General features: G+C 41.0%; 1 protein-coding gene across 6 annotated transcripts in view; it reads left to right on the top strand.

Annotated features, from left to right (window-relative positions):
- The window catches only part of CYP20A1 (cytochrome P450 family 20 subfamily A member 1), an 85689-nt gene that overhangs the window by 38052 nt on the left and 20645 nt on the right, over nucleotides 1–26992 (top strand). For 3 of the 6 annotated variants that reach the window (XM_003925634.4, XM_039470129.2, XM_039470130.2), the window contains 6 exons: nucleotides 1274–1328; nucleotides 7506–7626; nucleotides 12315–12426; nucleotides 13736–13800; nucleotides 16575–16664; nucleotides 16789–25970. In XM_003925634.4, the coding sequence (XP_003925683.1) occupies nucleotides 1274–1328; nucleotides 7506–7626; nucleotides 12315–12426; nucleotides 13736–13800; nucleotides 16575–16664; nucleotides 16789–16939 (594 nt within the window). In that variant the 3' untranslated portion in view covers nucleotides 16940–25970. Of the gene's footprint in view, nucleotides 1–1273; nucleotides 1329–7505; nucleotides 7627–12314; nucleotides 12427–13735; nucleotides 13801–16574; nucleotides 16665–16788; nucleotides 25971–26992 lie in introns of those variants that run through there. The other 3 variants (XR_012517641.1, XM_074399220.1, XM_074399221.1) reach the window with 2 other exon arrangements.

The following is a 26992-nucleotide window of genomic DNA, read 5'->3' as shown; positions in this document are numbered from 1 at the left end:
GCTTGAGAGGCTAAGGTGGGAGGATCACTTGAACCCAAGAGATCAAGGCTAACTTAGGCAATGTAAAAAGACGCCGTCTATAAAAACTACTACTAATAATAACACATATACAGAGTGTGCTTTTGATTCACTTTAATCCAGATACTGGCTTAAAGAAGCATTGTACATCTTTTTTTTTTTTTTTTTTTTTTTTTTTTTTTTTTTTTTTTTTTTTTTTTGAGACAGAGTCTCACTGTTGCCAGGCTAGAGTATAGTGGAGCGATCTTGTCTCACTGCAACCTCCGCCTCCCAGGTTCAGGTGATTGTCCTGCCTCAGCCTTTCAAGTAGCTGGGACTGCAGGCACACACCACCACACCCAGCTAATTTTTTTGTATTTTTAGTAGAGACAGAATTCCACCATGTTGGCTAGGATGGTCTTGATCACTTTGACCTCATGATCTGCCCTCCTTGGCCTCCCAAAGTGTTGGGATTACAGGCATGAGCCACCACGCCTGGCTGTATTGTGCATTTTTTATTGTACATCATTGGTAGTACAAGTACTTGGTCTCTATTTCAGTCTTTGAGGCAGCTGTATATTATTTAATATTATTAAATTGACCCTGAATTACAAAAGAGGAGGACTTGTGTTAGTTGTATTAGACTAAATCACTTTACCTACATGACCAGGTATGGCAATGTGTTTTGATCACAAAATACCGCCAGCATCCACTGCATTCGTGGTATTCTCAGGCCAATGAGGTGAATTGTTATTGTCACATCTCTTAATTGTAGGAATCTTCTGCTCCACTCTACACATACAAGTCCTTGTAGCCAGAAGTAGTTTGGTATATGTTGGTGCAGACATTGAATTAGGCTTCCAGGACAATGATGAGATCTTCTGTCCTATTTCTGAGGCTTCATTGCTGTTTACCAGGCTAAGCCAGAAAAATAGGACTGAGTTTATTTGTCACAGTATATCACGAACCAGTAATATTCACAACAAATACCCTGATTTGATCATTACACGTTGGATACATGTACCAAAATTTCATATGTACTCCCAAAATACATACAACTATATCAATTTTAAAAATATTTTTAAAAAGCAATGTGGTATTTAGCTTGGTATTGACATTATACAGATTTTTATTTTTTGTTTTAATGAAAACATCATAATGAAATAACATACTTTTTTTCATTGACCCTAATTTTATGCTCTAGATTATTTTAGCAGGGCCTAATATAGGCTACCTTACATTCTTCACACTTTCTAAACTTAGTTTTGTTTCCTAGATCCTAGAAGACAGTATGATATTTTCTCTGGCCAGTTGCATAATAACTGCAAAATGTAAGTATAAATTGATTTCTTTTTCTTTTTCAGATGGATTACTAAATATACAGGCTGAGCAGTGGCTTATACCTGTAATCCCAGCACTTTGGGAGGCTGAGGTAGGATTGCTTGAGGCCAGGAATTGGAGGCCAGCCCAGAAAACAGAGACACTCTATCTACAAAAAAAAAATTAATTGAGCATGATGACCTGTGTCCGTAGTCTCAACTACTCAAGAGGCTGAATCAGGAGGATGGAGGCTACAGTAAGCTGTGAATGCACCATTGCACTCCAGCCTGAGCAATAGAGTGAGACCCTGACTCAAAAAAACCCAAACAGGCCGGGCACGGTGGCTCACGCCTGTAATCCCAGCACTTTGGGAGGCCAAGGGGGGTGGATCACGAGGTCAAGAGATCGAGACCATCCTGGTCAACATGGTGAAACCCCGTCTCTACTAAAAATACAAAAAATCAGCTGAGCATGGTGGCGCGTGCCTGTAATCCCAGCTACTCAGGAGGCTGAGACAGGAGAATTGCCTGAACCCAGGAGGCAGAGGTTGCGGTGAGCCGAGATCGTGCCATTGCACTTCAGCCTGAGTAACAAGAGCGAAACTCCGTCTCAAAAAAAAAAAAAAAAAAAATGGCCAGGCGCAGTGGCTCACGCCTGTAATCCCAGCACTTTGGGAGGCCGAGGCAGGCAGATCACAAGGCCAAGAAAGCGAGACCATCCTGGCCAACATGGTGAAACCCCATCTCTACTAAAAAATACAAAAATTAGCGTAGTGGCACATGCCTGTAGTCCCAGCTACTGGGGAAAATTGCTTGAACCCAGGAGGCGGAGGTTGCAGTGAGCCGAGATTACACCACTACACTCCAGCCTGGCGACAGAGTGAGACTTTGTCTCAAAAAAAAAAAAAAAAGGCCAGGCATGGTAACTCACACCTGTAATCCCACCACTTTGGGAGGCTAGGGCAGGAGGATCGCTTGAGCCCAGGAATTCGAGACCAGGCTGGGCAACATAGTGAGACCTTGTCTCTGCTAAAAATAAAACCTAGCTGGGTGTGGTGGCACACGCCTGTGGTTCCAGCTACTCAGGAAGCTGAAGCAAGATCACTTGAGCCCAGCAATGAGTGATGATCGCACCATAGCATTTCAGGCTGAGCAACAGACCAAGACTGTCTGAAAGCAAACAAAAATAAAGCACTGTTTAGAGGACTTCTTTGTAATTTCTTTTTTTTTTTTTTTTTTGAGATGGAGTTTCGCTCTTGTTACCCAGGCTGGAGTGCAATGGCACGATCTCAGCTCACTGCAACCTCCGCCTCCTGGGTTCAGGCAATTCTCCTGCCTCAGCCTCCTGAGTAGCTGGGATTACAGGCACGCGCCACCATGCCCAGCTAATTTTTTGTATTTTTAGTAGAGACAGGGTTTCACCATGTTGACCAGGATGGTCTTGATCTCTCGACCTCGTGATCCACCCGCCTTGGCCTCCCAAAGTGCTGGGATTACAGGCTTGAGCCACCGCGCCCGGCCCTAATTTCTTTTCCCTCTTTTTTAGTCTTGTTTTAAAGGGCTCACTCACATAGGTGCTTTTTTTTTTTTCTTAACCCCAAGTGCTTAAAGCCACTTCTGAAAATTGCCATAAATTTCTTGACACATTTTATGGCTTGTGAATTCTAGTTAGTTCCTTTAAAATGAACTGCTGTTGACACCTTTCCAACCATAACAGTGAGCTTTTTCATTTCCTGCTGCTGCTTTTCACATTGACTCCAAGTCAGTCTGCTATTATTAAGGTCTACCAACAGAGTATATAGGCCACAGAGAGGATATAAAAGAACTCCTCTCATTGGAATTCAAAGTGATTTTTATGTAAAATTGTAAAATATTTGTTGTGTTTCTAGGTTCCCTTCCTGGTTTTTAGATTGGTGGTATACAATTCATTTATATAGTAATTATAAAAATACTTCTATAGGCATAAAAATATACTAAGATAAAAATGCTTAAAGGAAGTATTAGGGGACCAGACAAGCTGACTCACACCTATAATGCCAGCACTCTGGCCGGCCAAGGTAGATGAATCACTGGAGCCCAGGAACTTGAGACCAGCCTGGGCAAGAGGGCGGAACCCCATCTCTACAAAAAATTCAAAAATTAGCCAGGTCTGGTGGTGCACAGCTGTAATCCCAGTTACTTGGGAGGCTAAGGTGGGAGGATCACTTAAGCCCAGGAGGTTGAGGTCGCAGTGAGCCATAATGGAACCACTGAACTCTAGCCTGTGTGATAGAGTGAGACCCTGTCAAAAAATAAAAGGAGCCTGGGCGCAGTGGCTCATGCCTATAATCCCAGTGCTTTGGGAGGCCAAAGGCAGGTGGATCACGAGATTAGGAGTTCAAGACCAGCCTGGCCGACAGTGAAAACTCATCTCTACTAAAAACACAAAAATTACCTGGGCATGGTGGCATGCACCCATAGTGCATGCCTCAGGAGGCTGAGACAGGAGAATCACTTGAACCTGGGAGGCAGAAGTTGCAGTGAGCCGAAATTGTGCCATTGCACTCCAGCCTGGGTGACACAGCAGGACTCTGTCTCAAAAAAAAAAAAAAAAAAAAAAAAGTGTTAGGACATCAATTTAAATTTTAGAAAATTTATGTTTACTTGAAGGATTTCATTTATATTACTTAATGTTTAAGCAAGCTTTCTTTAAAATGATGAGTACAGGCCAGGCGCGGTGGCTTATGTCTGTAATCCCAGCACTTTGGGAGGCCGAGGCAGGTGGATCATGAGGTTAGGAGTTCAAGACCAGTCTGGCCAAGACAGTGAAACCTTGTCACTACGTCACTACTAAAAATACAAAAATTAGCTGGGCATGGTGGCTGGAGCCTGTAATCCCAGCTACTTGGGAGGCTGAGGCAGGAGAATTGCTTGAACCCAGGTGGCGGATGTTGCAGTGAGCCGAGATCGTGTCATTGCATTCCAGCCTGGACCACAGAGTGAAACTCCATCTAAAAAAAAAATGAGTACAAATATAAACTTCCCATAAATGTTTCTTCTTTGACATGTAGAAATGTCCAGATACTATAGATTACATTGAATTTAGGTAAGCATATGTCAAATATAATCAAGGTTTTTTTTTTTTAGATGGAGTTTTGCTCTTGTCAGCCAGGCTGGAGTGTCTCAAAAAAAAAGAAAAAAAAGAAAAAGAAAAAAAAAGAAAATTTTTATTTATTTAAAGGATTTCATTTATATTCTTTAATGTTTAAGGAAACTGTCTTTAAAAGGCTGGAGTGCAGTGGCATGATCTCAGGTCACTGCAACCTCCACCTCCTCAGTTCAAGCGATTCTCTTGCCTCAGCCTCCTGAGTAGCTGGGATTACAGACCTCAAGTGAGCCATAATCACTGCCACTGCACTCCAGCCTGGGTGACAGAGCATGACCCTATCTTAAAAAAAAAAAAAAAAAAAAACCCACAAACAAGAAGTCAATCTGAGTGTTGTTTTTTTTTGAGACGGAGTCTTACTTTATCTCCCAGGATGGAATGCAGTGGTGTAATCTTGGCTCACTGCAACCACTACCTCCCGGGTTCAAGCAATTCTTCTGCCTCAGCCTCCCAAGTAGCTGGGACTACAGGCACCCGCCATCACACCTGGCCAATTTTTTGTGTTTTTAGTAGAGAGGAGGTTTCACTATTTTGGCCAGGCTGATCTGGAATTCCTGACCTGTGATCCGCCCGCCTCAGCCTCCCAAAGTGTTGGGATTACAGGCGTGAGCTGCCATGCCCAGCCAATGTGAGATTATTAAGTTCATATTGTTTTATTATTATTATGATTATTATTATTTTGAGACAGAGTCTCACTCAGTCTCCAGGCTGGAGTGCAGTGGCACAATCTCAGTTCCCTGAAATCTCTACCTCCTGGGTTCAAGCAATTCTGCCTCAGCCTTCCAAGTAGCTGGGACTACAGGCACACGCCACAACGGCCAGATAATTTTTGTATTTTTGTAGAGACGGGGTTTCACCATGTTGGCCAGGATGGTCTCAATCTCTTGACCTCATGATCTGCCCACCTCAGCCTCCCAAAGTGCTGGGATTATAGGCATGAGCCACTGTGCCTGGCCTGTTATATTAATTTTAAGTGATAATATAGTCAAGCAGAGTAGTTGAGTGACTGCTGTATGAAAATCTTTATCGTAAATCCTTCAGTTGTATATTACTGTATGTTGTAAAATTATATAACATATAGTGCACTGCACAAGTTTTCATATCACTTGTAAAATAGAAATTCTCTAGTTCACTCAAAGCCATGATTAAAAGGCATATGTAGGGAAAAGTTAAGGACAGGCAATCACTCATGTGTTTTGTGAACTCTGGATGTAAGAAAACTAATCAGAGTAATTGAGTACCAGGTAGCTACTGATTTTAATAATAACAATATGGGTAATAAGGTGAATCAGGCAAGCATTTTAAAATAAATTACACTTTGAGATAAATTTAAGTTAACCCCTAGCTCAGGAAAGAGATCATTGGTAAGTAAAGATACAGGTTACTGTAAGCATATTAAAAAGTATTTGACACAGGAACGATCAGGCTACAGATGGTGTCAGCTCAAACATATTCTAGGGAAAGAGATAGTATATATGTTCAGAAGTTTTCATTCTTTTAGTAGTTATAATCCCAGTGGATCACTAAAGGAAATATAACTACTGTTTTTCCTGTTTTTTTCTCATCATGTAATTGCTTTACATTTTTATTTCCTCGGTGAATATGATCCATAAACCAGTTTAAGCTAAAGTAAGCCATGAGCCAGTGATCTTCCCATTTTGGTGTTAATCGAAAAAAAATGTGATAATTGCATTTGTTAAAAGTACAGATGTTTACATGAAAGGACAAAAGGAAAGTAACAAAATAAAAAGAAAAAATGAAAAAAGTACAGATGTTTGGACATTACCACAACATACTGAATCAGAATATGTGAATGTGAGGTTATTGCATAAGCCATCTCCCAGGTGGTTTATGAGAACCACTTTTCTTTTTTTGAGACAGGGCCTCACTTGCCTAGGGTGGAGTGCAGTAGCACGGTCACAGCTCACTACAGCCTCAACCTCCTGGGCAGAAGCAGTCATCCCATTTCAGCCTCCCAAGTAGCTAGGACTACAGGCACATACCACCATGCCCAGCTGACTTTTGAGTATTTTGTAGAGATGGAGTTCTGGCCATATTGCCCAGACTAGTCTCGAACTCCTTAGCCCAAGCAATCTGCTAGCTTCAGATCCCGTCCCAAAATGATCCCCTCTGCATGATCCCCTCCCAAAGTACTGGGGTTACAGGTGTGAGCCACCATGCCTGGTTGAGAACCACTGTTCTAAGCAATAACCAGTCACAAATTTTGAGCCAGTGTATTTACCATCACAAGTAAAAATTTTAGAATATTGATTTATCGATAAATCTGCTAGCTTGATTTGTCTGAATCATTTCATTAGTGCTAAGTGAACTCTAAATCAGCTTTTTGTATAAGATTGAGTGAATCAGATAATCCATTGCAATAGCCAACATTGAACATTCCTACAGATATGAAATTTATTTATTATCATAACTATTTTACCTAAGGTAAAATTAAGTGGCTTCAGTTACTTACCAGGTTTATGAAAGGAGGCATCTGGGCCAGGTGAGGTGGCTCAAACCTGTAATCCCAGCACTTTGGGAGGCCAAGGCAGGTGGATCACCTGAGGTCAGGAGTTCAAGACCAGCCTGGCCAACATGGTGAAACCCTGTCTCTACCAAAAAATACAAAACTTAGCTGGATATGGTGGCAGGTGCCTGTAATCCCAGCTACTAGGGAAACTGAGGCAGGAGAATTGCTTGAATCCGGGAGGCAGAGATTGCAGTGAGCTGAGATCGTGCCACTGCACTCCAGCCTTAAGACCTTGTCTCAAAAAAAAAAAAAAAAAAAGAAAGAAAGAAAGAAAGGAGGCATCTAGATTGCACTATGTCTGTCAGAGGGCATTCTGTAAATATTGATGTTCCATTCAGTGAAATGCAAACCTTGTGAAGAATTTTACTTTCTGGTAGCACTTATGTATCTTCTATATTATAGGGGAAAAGAAGCAAATACAAAATCCCCAAACCAAATAATTAGTTTTTTCTTACTCTATACCCAAGCCATGAGTTAGCTATTTTCATTGTTATTCGTATAATATTTCACCTAGTGTGTACCTGGGCAATCTGTTTTTTAACCACCTCTGAAGAAGTTCAAAAAAAATTATATGAAGAGATAGACCAAGTTTTTGGGAATGGTCGTATTACTCCAGAGAAAATTGAGCAGCTCAGGTAAGAACACAATAAAAAGAAGAGGATATTATAAAAAGGTAAATTTGAACTGATTTATCTAATTTAATGCTAATGTTACTATCTATGAAAGCTATATATTTTATGGGACTTAAAAGTATTTATAGATTTTATTAGGTAAATGATTCTGCTTTTTAAAATCATAAGGTAGTGTGGGAAACGTTTAACTTAGCCTGTGACATAGTGCTAATGAAGTCAAGCAAGTATGACACCCATACTTTGTTGATGGCAATAAAAAATAGTACAGCCACATTAGATAATAATATATAGCCACCACCAGGTGTGGTGGCTCATACCTGTAATCCCAGCACTTTGGGAGGCTGAGACAGGTGGATCATGTAAGCCAGTAGTTCCAGCCTGGGCAACATGGCAAAACCCCCTCTCTACAAAAAATACAAAATATCAGCCAGGTGTGCTGACACAAGCCTGTGGTCAGAGCTACTAAGGAGGCTTAAGATGGGAGGATCACCTGAGCTTAGAAGGTCGAGGCTACAGTGTTTGCATTACTGCATTCCAGCCTGGGTTACAGAGTGAGACCCTGTCACAAAAGAAAAGAAAATGATATGGTAGGCTCATAAAAAGTTATACATATACTTATCCTGTGATCCAGCAGTTCCACTCCTTGGAATTTCAATCCAAGATAAATGAAAACATGACTACACAAAGACCTGTGTGCAAATATTCATAGCAGTATTATTCAAAATAGCCCAAAATTAGAAGCAGTTCAGATGTTCAGCTGGTAAATAGATAAATTGTGGTGTAACGATACCATGGAATACTACAAGTAGTAAAAAGGAATACCGTATCAATACACACAACATACGTTGTGTGTAACACTAAGATAAATCTAAGTGATTTAAGTGAAAGAAGTGAAACAAAATACTGGCTACTATATGATTTCATTTATGTGAAATTCCAGAAAAGGCAAACTATGGTGATAAAAAGCAGATTGATGTTGGGGGATAGGAATGGGGATAGGATCAACTACAAAGAGGCATGAGGAAAATTTTTAGGATGAAGAAGCTGTCTTATATATTGTTTGTAGTTATAGTTACACAATTGCATACCATTACTAAAATTCAAACTGTACAGGTAGAATGGGTTAATTTTATTGCATATAACTGTACCTTAATTAAAGGGTTTTTTTTTTGGTTTTTTTTTATTGCAACTGTGACTGCTTAGGAGTTAGAAGTCTGAGACTGGCTGGCAAGCAATCTTATCTTGGAGCATAAAATCAGCTATAGAAAAGATAGAGTGGCTGGGTGCATTGGCTCACACCTGTAATCCCACCAATTTGGGAGGCCAAGGCGAGAGGATCACCTGAGCCCAGGAATGCAAGACCAGCCAGAGCAACATGGCAAAACCCCATTTCTAAAAAAAAATACAAAAAAATTACCAGGCACGGTAGTGCATGCCTGTAGTCCCAGCCACAAAGGAGGCTGAGACAGGAGAATCAGAGCCCAGAAGTCCAGGATGCGGTGAACTATTGTCGAACCACTACACTCCATCCCGGATGACAGTGAGACCCTACCTCAAAAAAAAAAAAAAAAAAAAAAGGCAAGGAAACAAAACATAGCCACTGGAAAGAACTGGGAGGCTTTTAAATGTTGGAAGTTTAATCTATTACATTGAATATAACTTATTTTAAAAGTAATACTAGTTGTCTTTTGAAGTTTTTATCATATAGAAATATATGAAGTAGAAGGTGAAGGTCCTTCGTAAATGTACCCTTAAGCATATAACAATTGGGCTGGGTGCAGTGACTTGTGCTTATGATCCCAGCAATTTGGGAGGCCGAGGCTGGAGGATTGCTTGAGCCCAGGAGTTTGAGACCATTCAGAGCAACATAGTGGGAGCTTGTCTCTACAAAATATTTAAAAATTAGCCAGACATAAAGGTGTGTGCTTTTGGTCACAACTACTAGGGAGACTGAGGTGGGAGGATCACTTGAGCTTGGGAGATTGAGGCTGCAGCATGATAGTGTCACTGCACTCTGTTCCAGCCTGGGGAACAGAGCAAGAACCTGTCTCTTAAAAATAAATAAGTAAATAAACAATATTAAAAAGTTTAAACTCTCTGTACAGCTTTTGAAGCATTTCAAAAGCTGGTCCTTGTATACTTCTCCCACCTTATCCTCACTTGTGCCTCTTCATAGCTTCCAATTTAGCGCTACTGAAAGTCTTGTTTCTTATCTCCTGTCTTGGCTTTAACTAAGTCTGGGATTTGGTTTTTGGTTTGGGAGTGGGTTTTTTTTTAATTGTTGGTGATTTGGTGATGGTTTGATTTTTTTTTTTTTTTTTTTCAGGTTTCAGCCTGTGTTTCTTTCTTTCTTTCTCTCTCTCTTTTTTTGAGATGCTGTCTCTGTCACCCAACAGGATTACAGTAGCGCAATCTCAGCTGCTCACTGCAGCCTCCACCTCCTGGGTTCAAACAATTCTCATGCCTCAGCCTTCCAAGTAGTTGGGATTACAGGCATGTACCACCACGCCCAGCTAATTTTTGTATTTTTAGTAGAGACAGGGTTTCACCATGTTGGCCAAGCTGGTCTGGAACTCCTGACTTCAAGTGCCTCTGGCTCCCAAAGTGCTGGGATTAAAGACTTGAGCCGCCACGCCCGGCCAAGCCTGTTTTTTGTTTTGTTTTGTTTTGTTTTGTTTTGTTTGAGGCGGAGTTTCGCTCTTGTTACCCAGGCTGGAGTGCAATGGCGCGATCTCGGCTCACCACAACCTCTGCCTCCTGGGTTCAGGAAATTCTCCTGCCTCAGCCTCCCGAGAAGCTGGGACTACAGGCACGCACCACCACGCCCAGCTAATTTTTGTATTAGAGACGGGGTTTCACCATGTTGACCAGGATGGTCTTGATCTCTTGACCTCGTGATCCACCCACCTCGGCCTCCCAAAGTGCTGGGATTATAGGCGTGAGCCACTGCGCCAGGCCTGGCCAAGCCTGTTTTTATTTCTCTGCAAAGCCCTTTCCCTAGAGTAGCTGCTCCTGCCTTATGTTCCAATAATACCCTGAACTTCCTTTATCATAACATGTACTATGCTTGTTTAATTGTTCATCCTTTATGTCCCATCCAGTCTATCCTCCCTGTCAACTAGATTCTGAACCCCTTTGATGGTGTATCTCTTGTTCATTGTTGTAGCTCAGTATCTAGCACAGTGTTTCACATGTAGTAGGTATGCAATAAATATTTGTACAGAGGAAAGGAAGGAAGAATGTTTCCCCTTTTGATTTTGTTGTTTTTGATGTTATAAACAATTAGCACTTCTGTGCTTACATCTTTGCTAATATTTTCAAGTATTTCTGTATAATAAGGTCCTAGTAGTAAGCTTCTAGTTGAAGGATGTATGGAGTAGGACAGTGGTTAAGATTAGAAGCCATAGAGTAAGACATACATGTATTTGAATCCTGTCAACACAGCTTACATGCTATGTGATCTTAAATAACTGCCTCTGATTTTAATCTGTAAAATTAGAGTAATAATAGCACCCATGGGTTTCTTGTAAGGATTCAATAAGATCCTGTATATAAAGTATTTAAGTGAACTGACTCATAGCAAGATTGCAGTACATTTCAGTTTTTATTCTTATTGTGATGCACACTTAAGAGTTTGATGTATATTGCCAAATTATGCTTCTGAAAGGTTGAACCAGTTTATACTGCCACCAACTGGATATGAGAATGTCTTTTTCTCTCTCTTTTTCTGGTAATATCTGCTGTCATTCTTTTTCATCTTTGTCAATCTGGCAAGTAAAAAAAAAATGCTATGATTGTCAATCTTTAAGTTATTAATGAAGTTGAGTATCATTTCGTATGTCTTCAGGCCATTTGTATGTTTTTGTGAATTGCTTTTTGTATTCTCCCTGTTTCTATGGGGTTGTTGGATTATTTTAATTACTTTTGAAATGCTTTTATACATTAAGGATATATTTAGTGAAAATATTTTTCTCAGTTTTCTTTAGAAATATGTAAACAAAATGTTTATTTAGGTTATTTATATTTTTATAATTTTTTGTCAATGTGTCATGCTAAAAATAACCTTTTTTAAAATTGTAGAACCATTATATTGAGTTTTCTTCTGGTACATTTTTTTTTTTTGAGACGGAGTTTCGCTCTTGTTACCCAGGCTGGAGTGCAATGGCGTGATCTCGGCTCACCGGAACCTCTGCCTCCTGGGTTCAGGCAATTCTCCTGCCTCAGCCTCCTGAGTAGCTGGGATTACAGGCACGCGCCACCATGCCCGGCTAATTTTTGTGTTTTTGGTAGAGACGGGGTTTCACCATGTTGACCAGGATGGTCTCGATGTCTTGACCTCATGATCCACCCGCCTCGGCCTCCCAAAGTGCTGGGGTTACAGGCTTGAGCCACCGCGCCCGGCTCTTCTCGTACTTTTAGAAGTATTTTTTTTATTTGTTTAAATCTTTATCTACCTAGAGTTATATACAGATTTATAACAAATCTTACAAAAAATGTGTTTATTTTAAAATTTACAAAATGTTAACTCTTTGTATACCTCTAATATATAACATATCTTCAAGCAGATAAGAATTATGATGGGACTGTTTCAAGTTGGGAACGTTTGAGAAGTTGAAGAACATTTTTTAAATGTATGTACATCTCTAGCTGCCTCCAAAAATAAACGTCTTCAAAAAAATTTTTTTAAACAGATACTGTCGGCATGTGCTTTGTGAAACTGTTCGAACTGCCAAACTGACTCCAGTTTCTGCCCGGCTTCAAGATATTGAAGGAAAAATTGACCAATTTATTATTCCTAGAGAGGTAGAAAACATTTATTATGTTTAATTCATTAATTTATGCTTCTCAACTCTTTTGGGGTGGGTGGGGTGTGTGTGTGTGTGTGTTTAGATGGAGTTTCGCTCTTGTCACCCAGGCTGGAGTTCAAATGTGCGACCTCGGCTCACTGCAACCTCTGCTTCCTGGGTCCAAGCGATTCTCCTATTTCAGCCTTCCAAGTAGCAGGGATTACAGGCACCTGCTGCCACACCCAGCAAATTTTTGTATTTTTGTTCGAGATGGGGTTTCACCATGTTGGCCAAGCTGGTCTTGGACTCCCAACTCCAGGTGATCCGCCGCCCACTTCAGCTTCCAAAGTGCTGGGATTATAGGCATGAAACACCACACTCGTCCACCATAGTTTATTTAAGCAGCCCCGGCTAATGGAAATTTTGATTGACATTAATTTTTTTATTATTTACTGGTACTGGTATGAGTAGAGTCTTAGACATGGGGTTTTTGTGTCAAAGTCCTTGTGTATGTTCAATTATTATTATTTCTGGATAGGGTCTTGCTCTGTTACCAACCTCCCAGCCTCAAGTGATCCTCCCATCTCGGCCTCCCAAGTAGCTGCACTAAATTTTTTTATTTTTTATAAAGACAGGGTCTCACACTGTTGCCCAGGCTCAACTCCTTAGTTCAGGTGGTCCTCCCACCTTAGCCTCCCAAAGTGGTGTGATTATAGGCATTAGCCACTGCACTGGGCCATGTGTATGTTAAATTTAAAATGTCCTCTAAAAAGCATTTTATGATTTTAGCAACAATGAGAATGTTTTTTCTTTTCTTCACTACCTCTGAATTTGAGTCTTATGTATAGTTTATGAATCTCGCTTTTCCCTGATCATTGGAGAGATTGAACCACTTTTCATACATATATAAATAGTTTGTATTTTTCTTTTGTGAATTCTGCCTTTATAACTTTCACTCATTTTTCTAGTGAGCTTATATGTATTTTTGCATATTATACAAACTATGTTATATAGCAAATAATTTTTTCCTGTTATCTTTTACTGTTGTTTACATTGTTTTTTTTATTGTTTTTTAATTGAATGCAGATTTTAAATTTTCATATAGTTAAATCCATTATTCCTTTATGGTTTCTAGATTTTGTGACATGCTTTGGGAGGCCTTCCTCACTGTAAGATCACCAAAATAATTGCTTGTGGTTTCTTCCATTATTTTAAATTATTATTTTGTTTTTGCTATCTATATAAAAAGAAGTTTAGGATAAGTTGACTTTCTGTGGGTCATTTTATCTCTGTTAGTCCTTGACTAATTGGATTATTTTTCACAGACCCTCGTCCTTTATGCCCTTGGTGTGGTGCTTCAGGATCCTAATACTTGGCCGTTTCCACATAGGTATGAAATATTTGTCATTGTCTTTGTGACTGTCATTTTTTGTGTTTGCACATTTTGCAATCCTTTTCTAAGTTTTGAGGAGAAAATTTAATAAATAGCAATGATACAAGAGAAGAAAACCAGTGAATCCCTTTTTATTCTCTTTCTTATGAGAAGGTCTCTTACTACAGGGTCTCGCTCTGTCACCCAAGCTGGAATGTAGTAAGCAGTGTGATCACTGCTAACTATGGCTCTGACCTCTCTAACTCAAGCCATTCTTCTGCCTCAGCCAGCTGAGTAGCTGGGACCACAGGTGCATGCCGCCATGCCTGGTTAACTTTTGTACTTTTGTAGCGGTGGGTTTCACCATGTTGACCAGGCTGGTCTTGAACTCCTGAGCTCAAGCCACCCTCCCATTTCTGCCTCCCAAAGTGGTGGCATTACAGGCATGCACCACCTAGCCTGACCTGCATCCCCTTTATATCTTCCGTTCACTGCTTTTTCTCTTATGTGAATCTGCTATCTGGTGTTCTTTGTCTCTTTCATTACCACTTTTATACTAAGTGAAAAGTAAGATTAGCATTTAAGAAAATGAAAACAGGCCGAGCGCAGTGGCTCACACCTGTAATCCTAGCACTTTGGGAGGCTGAGGTGGGCGGATCACCTGAGGTCGGAAGTTCAAGATCAGCCTGACCAACATGGAGAAACCCCATCTCTACTAAAAATACAAATTAGCCGGGCGTGGTGGCACATGCCTATAATCCCAGCTACTGGGGAGGCTGAGGCAGGAGAATCACTTAAACCCAGGAGGCGGAGGTTGCAGTGAGCCGAGATCATGCCATTGCACTACAGCCTGGGCAACAAGAGCAAAACACTGTCTCAAAAAAAAAAGAAAGAAAATGAAAACAGAATTTGTCTTTTTTTCAGTCCATTTTTCTGTTCTTTATTTTTATTGCTTCTCTTTTTGCTTTTTTTTAAATTTATTTTTTACTTCAATAGGTTTTTGGGGAACAGGTGATGTTTGGTTACATGAATAAGTTTTTTGGTGGTGATTTCTGAGATTTTGGTGTACCTATCACCGAAGCAGTGTACACTGTACGCAATGTGTAGTCTTTTATCCCTGATTCCCCCACCCTTTCCCCTGAGTCCCTATAAAGCCCATTATATCATTCTTATTTATGCCTTTGCATCCTCATAGCTTAGCTCCCAAGAATTTCCCTTTTTAAAAAATTCAGAGTTTAAGTCATTTAAAAATACCTGTTTTTGAGAGGAATTTTTTTGTTCTGTGGTAGCATGGGTTATTTGTTTTGTTTTTATTAATGTATGCATTTCTTCAATGACTTTACAGAGTGAAATTCTATAGAACAAAAAATGTTTCTTAGGTTCTTCATTTCCCTTACTTTATTTTTTATTTTTATTTTTTCTTTAAAGACAGGATCTTGCTCTGCCACCCAGGCTGGAGTGCAGTGATGTAAACACGGGCTCACTGCAGCCTCAACCTCTGGTCTCACGCAATGCTCCTACCTCAGCCTCCTGAGTAATTGGAACTACAGATGTATGCCACCACACCTGACTTAATTTTTTTTTTTTTTTTTTTAATAGAGATAAGGTCTCACTATGTTGCCCAGGCTGGTCTCAAACTCCTGGGCTCAAGCAATCCTCCCACTTCAGCCTTCCAAAGTGCTGGGATTACAGGCATGAGCCGCTATGCCCAGCCTCTCTTACCTATTAATAAATCTGAATGTAATATAATTGATAAATATGATTTTAAGGCGGGAGCTTCCAATTTTAGGAAATAAATTTCAGTTGAAACGGCAATATAAAATGTCTCACATATTGATAAGATGGTCTCATGTATCAGGTCTTAACTTTATGTAAATATTCATTATATGATTTATCCTTACATTTCTCAAAATAATATAAACTCATATTATAATCTTATGCCTTGGTAGTTTCAAGAAATATATTTTACACCTATCATTTAGAAATAATAAAGAAATAATAAAATAAATAATAAAGTGCTGATGCCTATAATCCCAGCACTTTAGGAGGCCCAGGTGGGCGAATCAACCAGATCAAGAGATTGGGACCATCCTGGCCAACATGGTGAAACCCTCTCTCTACTAAAAATACAAAAATTAGCTGGGCATGTTGGTGTGTGCCTGTTCCCAGCTGCCCAGGAGGCTGAGACAGGAGAATTGCTTGAACTCGGGAAGCAGAGGTTGCAGTGAGCCGAGATTGCGCCATTGCACTCCAGCCTAGCGACAGAGCAAGACTCCATGTCAAAACAAAAATAATAAAGTAAGTGCTAGTCACAGTGGCTCACATGCCTATAATCCCAGCAACTTGAGAGCTAGAGGCAGGAGGATCACTTGAGCTTAAGAGTTTAAGACTAGTCTGGGTAGCATAGGAAGACACTGTACAAAAAAAACATGTTCAAAATAGTTGGGCCTGCTGGAATGTGCCTGTAGTGACGGCTACTCAGGAAGCTGAGGTAGGAGGATAGCTTAAGCCCAGGAGGTCAAGGCTCCAGTGAGCCTTGAATGCACCACTGCATTCCAGCCTGGGTGACAGAGTGAGACCCTGTCTCTAAAAATAAAGTAAGAAGCAGCAATAGACCAAATATATGTTACATAATTTGGAAACATAAAAACAAGTGACATTTAAACATAATGTAAGAGCACATTCTATTTTCAGTCAATTTTTAACTTTATTACATACTTGTGTTCTTTTAGTGTCAATATGTAAAATGCCAGTGGAGCTATGTTGTGATTAACCTCACATTTTCTTTTTAGGTTTGATCCAGATCGGTTTGATGATGAATTAGTAATGAAAACTTTTTCCTCACTTGGATTCTCAGGCACACAGGAGTGTCCAGAGTTGAGGTGAATAATAGAATGCCAAACTCTGTTCTTAGAATTTTGATAACTGTTAATGAGAATGGGCAATCTATGTGATAAAAGTATAATTTTTAATCTTTAGTAACTAGTTGACTTTCTTCCTGGCTAGGTTTGCGTATATGGTGACCACAGTATTGCTTAGTGTATTGGTGAAGAGACTGCACCTACTTTCTGTGGAGGGCCAAGTAATTGAAACAAAGTATGAACTGGTAACATCATCAAGGGAAGAAGCTTGGATCACTGTCTCAAAGAGATACTAAAATTTTATACATTTACAATCATTGTTAAATTTATTAAGGTAAACAACCATTTAAAAAATCTGTGTTGAATAAACCAAGTTATCACTTTGTAATATAAACACCTATTTGTACTTCATTTTGTAAATTTGGATTTTTAAATATATTTTCTTAATTCATTATACACATTTATACTTACTGCACAGTATATTGATGATTTTAATGGGAAACTTTAGCTTTCTATTTTTTGTTTTTGTTTTATCACTTTCTGTGCCATTATTTTTGCATTCTTTTCCTTAGTATGAGCTCTAAAATGAATATTCTTGAAGAAAGAAATTATTTTGCAGAAGTTGGGGAATCATGTTTGTTGAATATGCTTAAATTAGAAACATAGGCCTGGCGTAGTGACTCACGCCTGTAATCCTTGCACTTTGTCAGGCCAAGGTGAGTGGATCACCTGAGGTCATGAGTTCAAGACCAGCATGGCCAACATGATGAAACCTCGTCTCTACTAAAAATAGAAAAAATTAGCTGGGCATGGTGGCGCGTACCTGTAATCCCAGCTACTCAGGAGACTGAGGCAGGAGAATCGCTTGAACCTGGGAGGTGGAGGTTGCAGTGAGCTCAGATCGCGCCACTGCACTCTATCCTGGGCAACAAGAACAAAACTCCATCTCAAAAAAAAAAAAAAAAAGAAACGTAATCCTAAGTCATTTTTGTACTTGCATTAAATCACTTTGAAATAAAAAGGACTTACTACAGTGTTATTTCTTTTTTTTTTTTGAGGTGGAGTTTCGCTCTTGTTACCCAGGCTGGAGTGCAATGGTGCAATCTCGGCTCACCGCAACCTCCGCCTCCTAGGTTCAGGCAATTCTCCTGCCTCAGCCTCCCAAGTAGCTGGGATTACAGGCACGTGCCAGCATGCCCAGCTAATTTTTTGTATTTTTAGTAGAGACGGGGTTTCACCATGTTGACCAGGATGGTCTCGATCTCTTGACCTTGTGATCCACCCGCCTCGGCCTCCCAAAGTGCTGGGATTACAGGCTTGAGCCACTGCGCCCGGCTATTTCTTGGATTAATATTTTTATACTCTGGCTGTTAGTTTGTGTTTAAATCATTTTATTAGGTTTGAATAATTCACTGGGTAATGTACCTTGCATTTGCTATGTTTTTACCTCATGGCTTACACACAGTTTTAATGGTTTTGTTTCTGCATGTGTTTTATAACACCTCTTCTAAGTAACAAACTGTTATTGAAGCTTATCCCTCCATATTGCCAGAAACTCTAGCAACACCACATTACTCCACTAATTCTCATTTGTGAAAATTAGAATTCCTTAACTCTCATGATAGAATTTCTAAATTTGGTATTTATTATTAAGTCATATACTAAATGTAATGAACGTGTCATTAAGAAAGAAGAGAGGAGGTTGGGTGTGGTGGCTCACGCCTGTAATCCCAAAATTTTGGGAGGCCAAGGTGGGCACACCACAAGGTCAGGAGTTCATGACCAGACTGGCCAACATGGTGAAACCCCCATCTCTACTAAAAAATACAAAAATTAGCTGGGCATGGTGGCTCATGCCTGTAATCCAAGCTACTTGGGAGGCTGAGGTAGGAAAATTGCTTGAACTGGGACCCAGGAGGCGGAGGTTACTGTGAGCCTAGATCATGCCACTGTACTCCATCCTGGGCTACAGAGCAACACTCCATCTCAAAAAAAAAAAAGAAAAAAGAGAGGACTAACCAAAAATCAAAACCACAACCAAAGGAGGAAAAAAAAGAAAGAAAACAAAGATGGGTAAAACTATTTGCAAAACATATGACAGAGAGAGCTAATTGCCATATTAAATATAAAGAGCTCATACAAGTTGCTAAGAAAAATAGATAATAGACAAATGAAGCTGGGTGCGGTGGCTCATTTCTTTAATCTCAGCACTTGGGAGGCTGAGGGGGGTGGATCATTTGAGGTCAGGAGTTTGAGATTGGCCTGGCCAACATGATGAAACCCCATCTAAGGCCAGACCTGGTGGCTCACGCCTGTAACCCCAGTACTTTGAGAGACTGAGGTGGGCAGATCACGAGGTCAGGAGTTTGAGACCAGCCTGGCCAACATGGTCAACCCTGTCTCTACTTTTTAGCTACAAAAATTAGCTGGGTGTGGTGGCGGGTACCTGTAATGCTGGCTACTCGGAAGGCTGAGGCAGGAGAATCACTTGAACCTGGGAGGCGGAGGTTGAAGTGAGCTGAGACTGCGCCATTGCACTCCAGTCTGGGCGACAGCAAGACTCCATCTCAAAAAAAAAAAAAAAAACCCGTCTCTACTAAAAATAGAAAAATTAGCTGGGCATGGTGGCACATGGCTATAATCCCAGCTACTTGGGAGGCTAAGACTTGAGAATCACTTGAACCTGGGAGGTGAAGGTTGCAGTGAGCCAAGATTATGCCACCGCACTCCAGCCTGGTTGACAGAATAAAGGAGATGCCATCTCAATAAATAATGAAGGAATGAATGTCTGGGTGCAGTGGCTCACACCTGTAATCCAAGCACTTTGGGAGGCCAAGGCATGTGGATTGCTTAAGCCCAGGAGTTTGAGACCAGCTTGGACAACTTGGTGAAACTGTCTCTACTAAAAACACAAAAATTATCCTGGCATGGTGGTGTGCCTGTAATCCCAGCTACTTGGGAGGCTGGGGCAGGAGAATCACCTGAACCCAGAGGTGGAGGTTGCAGTGAGCCAAGATTGCACTACTGCACTTCCCCCTGGGCTGAGTGAGACTCGGTCTCAAAAAAAAAAAAAAGACAAGACATGAACAAACAGCTTTTATAGGATAGCATGGCTAACAAACTCAGAAAAGTGTTTAGTCTCACTGGTAAGTAACAAAATATTAGGGCAGGGCACAGTGGCTCATGTCTATAATCCCAGCACTTTGGAAGGCCCGACAGTGGATTGCTTGAGCCCAGGAGTTCAAGACCGGCTTGGGCAGCATGGGGAGACCCCATCTCCACAAAACCAGAAAAAAATTACTGAGTATGGTGGCACACATGTAGTCCCAGCTATTCTGGAGGCTGAGGTGGGAGGATCGCTTGAGCCCAGGAGGGGTCAAGGCTGCAGTGATTCATGATCATATCACTGCACTCCAGACTGGGCAACAGAGCAAAACCTTGTCTCAAAAAAAAAAAAAAAAAAAAAAAAAAAAAAAAGCGCGGGGGAGGCTATGAGGCTATTACAAGAATTTTTTATGTATCTTTCAAAATTACACTTGAGCGCTTATATATCTAATATTTTATTGATAGCATTGTATATTAGTCCAGCTTTTTTGGCTACACAATTTATGAAGGATTCTTTTTTTCTTTTTTGTTTTGAGACAGAGTTTTGCTCTTGTTTCCCAGACTGGAGTGCAATGGTGCGATCTTGGCTCACTGCAACCTCCACCTCCTAGGTTCAGGTGATTCTCCTACCTCAGCCTCCTGAGTACTTGGAATTACAGGCATGCACCACCACTCCCGGTTAATTTTGTATTTTCAGTAGAGAGAGGGTTTCACCATGTTGGCCAGGCTGGTCTCAAACTCCTGACCTCAGGTGATCTGCCTTCCTCGGCCTCCCAAAGTGCTAGGATTAATTTTAACATGGCTGAATTTCATTTGTAATTTTACTTTGAATAATGTACTCTGGTAGGCTGAGGCAGGAGGATCACTGGAGCCCAGGAGTTGGAGACTTCAGTGAGCTGTGATCACACCACTGCACTCAGCCAAACCTGAGTGATAAAGTGAGACCCTATCTCTTAAAAAAAAAACTCCTCTAAGTTATTGAGTTATTTTATATCATTTATTGGCAAATATCTAGCATTTTAGACCTATTCATGACCAGTTAACATAGAATCTAATTGGATGCAGCCTTTATTTTTTTTTGAAAATTTATGGAATAACAAATTCTAAAACCTTAAGTGAAATTTATTCTTAAATCTGACTCTATCAGAAAAAAAAAATTAACTCTATCCCTTCCCACTTATATTCTGTGGTTTTGTGTTTATTGTACATCTTCCTTTCTTACCCAAGTACCTTGAATGAGTTGGAAACTGGCAGTAGAAAGTTAGAGTAGGCAGTTGATATGTAAACCAAGTGTCAGATCAGATGAGATGAAAGAGGTGGAACTTTAATGCAAGTGAGATCTGATAAACAATGATGAAGGCAAAAATAGGGCAGTTGAGCCAAAGTCAGCCAGTTGGCATAATTGCCAATAAATGAGGCACTGTAGAATAATTAATAATGATTGGAATCAAGGAAAGAGAGCATAGAGGAATCAGCTAAATTGGTGTGTTTTATCCATAGTTATGTGACTAACAAAGGATTAAAATCATTCTCTAGATAATTTTTTAATTAAACTTAATATATAAAACAAATTATTCACTGTTTTTCTTCACAGTAAGAATGATAAAAATCTGTGTTCTTTGTATTTATCAAGTGACTCAAATTTTGGCCACTTCAGTGTCACTGTTGGCTTCTAGAATGATTCTAGCAGGACTGAAGTTAAACTTAACTACCAAATGGCTTTTTAATAGAAATTGAAGTAAGTAATTCAAGTTTTGTAGCTTTTGGGGTTTTAAAAACTATTTCACTGATTTTGATTTATATTCTTTTTGATAGTTCAGAAGTGTATTGTTAAAAACATAAGCGCATAACTTTTTTTCTTTTTTTGAGGCAGACTCTTACTTTGTTGCCCAGGCTAGAGTGCAGTGGCATGATCACAGCTTGCTGTAGCCTCCGCCTCTTGGGCTCTAGCAATCTTCTTACCTCAGCCTCTGGAGTAGCTGGGAGTATAGGTGCACACCATCATGCCCAGCTGATTTTTTTTTTTTTTTTTTGAGATGGAGTCTTGCACTATCTCATGGGCTGGAGTGCAACCTCCGTCTCCTGGGTTCAAGTGATTCTCCTGCCTCAGCCTCCCAAGTAGGTGGGATTACAGGCACCCGCCACCATTCCCAGCTAATTTTTTGTATTTTTAGTAGAGACAGGTTTCACTCTGTTGGCCAGGCTGGTCTCAAACTCCTGATCTCATGATACACCTGCCTTGGCCTCCCAAAGTGTTGGGATTACAGGCATGAGCCACTGCACCTGGCTAATTTTTTTTCTTTTTTTTTTTTTCTTTTTTTTTTTTTTTTTTTTTTTTTGAGACAGGATCTCCCTGTGTTGCTCAAGCCCAGGTGATCCTCCCATCTGGGCTTCCTGAAGTGTTGAGATTGCAAATGTGAGCCACCGCACCTGGTCCACAAAACATTTTTTTTTTTTTCTTCTTCTTGAGACGGAGTTTTGCTCTTGTTACCCAGGCTGGAGTGCAATGGCGCAATCTCGGCTCACCGCAACCTCCGCCTCCTGGGTTCAGGCAATTCTCCTGCCTCAGCCTCCTGAGTAGCTGGGATTACAGGCATGAGCCACCATGCCCAGCTAATTTTTTGTATTTTTAGTAGAGACGGGGTTTCACCATGTCGACCAGGATGGTCTCGAACTCTCGACCTCGTGATCCACCCGCCTCGGCCTCCCAAAGTGCTGGGATTACAGGCTTGAGCCACCGCGCCCAGCCCACAAAACATTTTTTTATGAACTAAAGAGCTCTTTCAGACTTGTGTTAACAAAATTTAAGGCAGTATTAATATTGTGCATGTGTTTGGGAAAATTGAAAACTTAAATGATGCTCATTTGGCCCGCAAATGTATAGTTCCATTCTTTTATATAACTAGATTCTATCTTATTTATAACCCCTATGTCAAAATTTGTTTCTTTTATCTTAAAATAGTTTGTGTAAAAATCTTTACTGCTTTATTATGAAATAATGTTTATTATAGAAAACACAAAAATGACAAACTCAGTCACTTATAGTCTCATTACTTGGAAGTTAACCACTGTTAAGATTCTTTTTTTTTTTTAAACTGAGTCTTGTTCTCTGTCGCCCAGGAATGCAGTGGCACCATCTCAGCTCACTGCAACCTCTGCTTTCCAGGTTCAAGTGATCCTCCCACCTCAGCCTCCCAAGTCGCTGGGATTACAAGCATGTGCCACCACACCTGACTAATATTTGTATTTTTAGTACAGGTGGGATTTCACCATGTTGGCCAGGCTGGCCTCCAACTCCTAACCTCAAGTGATCTGCCCATCTCGGCCTCCCAAAGTGCTGGGATTACAGGTGTGAGCCACCATGCTGACCTCCACTGTTAAGATTCTAATGTAGGCTGGGCACAGTGCCTATAACTCCAACACTTTGGAAGGCCAAGGTATAGCCAGATCGCTTGAGCTTAGGAGTTTCAAACTAACCTGGGCAATGTGGGAAAACCTCATCTCTATTAAAAAAAAACAACACAAAAACTTAGTCAGGCCTGGTGGCCACCCATAGTCTCAACTATTCAAGAGGCTGAGGTGGGGGAATGGCTTAAGCTCAGGAGGTCAAGGCTGCAGTGAGCTGTGGTAGTGCCATAGTGCCACTGCACTCCAGCCTAGTTGACAGAGCAAGACCCTGTCTCAAAAAAAAAAAAAAAAAAAAAAGATACTGATATACTTTTTATGCATATGTAATTTGTACATATTATACAAAATATTATTTGCATTTAACATATTCTGAGGCTGGGTGTGGTGGCTCATGCCTATAATCCCAGCACTTTGGGAGGCTGAGGTGGGTGGATCACCTGAGGTCAGGAGTTTGAGACTAGCCTAACCAACATGGCAAAACCCCGGCTCTACTAAAAAAAAAAAGAAAATTATAAAAATTATCCAGGCATGGCGGTGGGCACCTGTAATCCCAGCTACTCAGGAGGCTGAAGCAGGAGAATTCCTTAGACCTGGGAGGCGGAGATTACAGTGAGCCAAGATCGCACCATTGCACTCCAACCTGGAAGAAAAAAAAAAAAAAACGTATTCTGAACCAATAGTCTTTCCTAAAACCAGGACATTAGTATTCTAGTCACTCTGAATGTAGGCACAGATTTTTATCATTCTTTCCTTTTCTCTTTTTTTTGGAGACAGAGTCTCACTCTGTTGCCCAGGCTGGAGTTGGGTGGTGTGATCTCAGCTCACTGCAAACTCTGCCTCCAGGTTCAAGCAATTCTCTTGCCTCAGCCTCCAGAGTAGCTGGGATTACAGGCATGTGCCACCACGCCTGGCTAATTTTGTACTTGTAGTAGAGATGCAGTTTCTCCATGTTGGTCAGACTGGTCTTAAACTCCCTACCTTGGGCGACACCATCTCGGCCTCTCAAAGTGCTGATATTACAGGTGTGAGCCATTGCATCCAGCCTTTTTTGTTTGTTTGTTTGTTTGTTTTGACACAGAGTCTCATTCTTATTGCCCAGGCTGGAGTGCAGTGGTGCAATCTTGGCTCACTACAACCTCTGCCTCCTGGGTTCAAGCGATTCTTCTGCCTCAGCCTCCCAATAGCTAGGACCACAGGCATGTGCCACCATGCCCGGCTAATTTTGTATTTTTAGTAAAGACAGGGTTTCTCCATGTTGGTCAGGCTGGTCTTGAACTCCTGACCTCAGGTGATCCACCCACCTAGGCCTCCCAAAGTGCTGGGTTTACAAGTATGAGCCACTGTACCTGGCCCCCATTTGAGGTGGAGGTTTGCTCTTGTCACCAGGCTAGAATGCAATGGCACAATCTTGGCTCACTGCAACCTCTGCCTTCCAGGTTCAAGTAATTCTGCCTCAGCCTCCCGAGTAACTGGGACTACAGGCACATGCCACCTTGCCCAGCTAGGTTTTTATTTTGGGGAGGGTTTTTTTTTTTTTTTTTTTTTTGGATTTTTAGTAAAGACGGGATTTCTCCATGTTGGTCAGGCTGGTCTCGAACTTCTGACCTCAGGTGATCCACTCACCTTGGCCTCCCAAAGGGCTGGGATTACACCCATGAGCCACTAAGCCTGGCCCCATCCTGTTTCTTCTATGTCTTATCACTAAAGGATCAAGGAACCAGGAAATGTTTAAAGATAAGGATTTTTTTATGAGGTTAGTGAGAGCATTATTTCCCAAAAATGTCTCATGAAACACCAACCTATAAGATATTCTGAGAAGTTTCCTTGATCATATTCATTCTCAGATTCTCCATACTATATTCTTTCAGATATTTAGAATATATATATTAATATTGGAAGTGCCAAAAAGTCCTACTATAAAGAAACTTATTTTAACTTGGTTAAATTCTGAATGTTCCAAACGTATTTGATGAAGGTACTCTTTTTTCCAATAACATCTATGAAACCAATTCCTGTAAAATTCAAATTTCATAGAAGTAGTCTCTTGTAGAACAGAACCCATTTTGCCCAACATGATATAGAGACAAATTTCTTAAACTATGTATGGGTCCAGAGATTCTCTAGTCTAAGAATGACCATAGCCTTAAAAGTGAACCACGTGAATACCATATTTTCTCCCTTATCTCCACCTCTTCCGCCAGAGCCCAGTGTGTCCTCTAGCTCTACTGACTCCTATTCCTGTTCTGATTTTTCCATTTCTACCCAAAGGAAGGAGACCCATTTGTCAGACAACAGTTGCTTATTGAGCATGTGTGCCAGATCTTATGCTACACACCAGGGATATAGAAGTGAACAAAACAGACATGGCATTATTACTGTATTCTCTGTCTTTTCCTGTGCTTCACCCCTGGAGGGAGAACCCCACAGTCTCGTGTCCCAGAGCTTTGCTACCTTGAATCCTCTAGCACCCAGAGCTCTCTGGGTCCTGGGTTATGAAGCAGCTTGAAATGGTTTGGCTCTGTGTCCCCACCAAATCTCATTTTGTAGCTCCTGTAATGCCCACATGTTGTGGGAGGGACCCAATGGGAGATGACTGAATCATGGGGGCGGGTCTTTACTGTGCTGTTCTCATGATAATGCACGGGTCTCCTGAGATCTGATGGTTTTAAAAATGGGAGTTTCCCTGCAGAAGCTCTCTCTGTCTGCTTTCATCCATGTAAGATGTGACTTACTCCTCCTTGCCTTCCACCACGATTGTAAGGCCTTCCCAGCCAAATGGAACTGTAAGTCCAATAAACCTCTTTATTTTGTAAATTGCCCAGTCTCGAGTATGTCTTTATCAGCAGTGTGAAAGCAAACTAATACAGTAAATTGTTACCAGTAGAGTGGGGCACTGCTGAAAAGATACCCAAAAATGTGGAAGTGACTTTGGAACTGGATAACAGGCAGAGGTTGGAACAGTTTGGAGAGCTCAGAAGACAGGAAAATGTGGGAAAGTTTGGAACTCCCTACAGACTTGTTGAATGGCTTTGACCAAAATGCTGACGATAATCTGGAGGAGGAAATCCCGGTTGAGGTGGTCTCAGATGGAGATGAGGAACTTGTTGGGAACTGGAGCAAAGATGACTTTTGCTATGTCTTACCAAAAAGACTGGTGGCATTTGACCCTGCCCTAGAGATTGTGGAACTTTGAACTTGAGGGAGATGATTTAGGGTATCTGGTGAAAGAAGTTTCTAAGCAAAGCATTTAAGAGGTGACTTGGGTGCTGTTAATGGCCTTCAGTTTTGTAAGGGAAGCACAGCATGAAAGTTTGGAAAATTTGCAGCCTGACAATGTGATAGAAAAGAAAATCCCATTTTCTGGGGAGAAATTAAAGCCAGCTGCAGAAATTTGCATCAGTAATGAGGAGCTGAATGTTAATCCCCAAGACAATGGAGAAAATGTCTCCAGGGCATGTCAGAGACCTTCACAGTAGCCCCTTCTATCACAGGCCCAGAGGCCTAGGAGGAAAAAGTGGTTTTGTGGGCTGGGCCCAGGATCCCTGTGCTGTGTACAGCCTAGGGACTTGGTGCCCTGTGTCCCAGCGGCCCCAGCCATGGCCAAAAGGGGCCAACATAGAGGTCAGGCTTCAGAGGGTACAAGCTCTAAGTCTTGGCAGCTTCCACATGGTGTTGAGCCTGCAAGGGCACATAAATCAAAAATTAGAGTTTGGGAACCTCTGCTTAGATTTCAGAGGATGTATGGAAATGCCTGGATGTCCAGGAAGAAGTTTGCTGCAGGGGCTGGGCACTCACGGAGAACTTCTGCTAGGACAATGCAGAGGGAAATGTGGGAT

This window comes from Saimiri boliviensis, chromosome 5 (assembly GCF_048565385.1).
Source record: "Saimiri boliviensis isolate mSaiBol1 chromosome 5, mSaiBol1.pri, whole genome shotgun sequence".
Classification (NCBI taxonomy): domain Eukaryota; kingdom Metazoa; phylum Chordata; class Mammalia; order Primates; family Cebidae; genus Saimiri; species Saimiri boliviensis.
The sequence above is the reverse complement of the archived record's forward strand: the minus strand, read 5'-3'. Positions and strand labels throughout refer to the sequence as shown.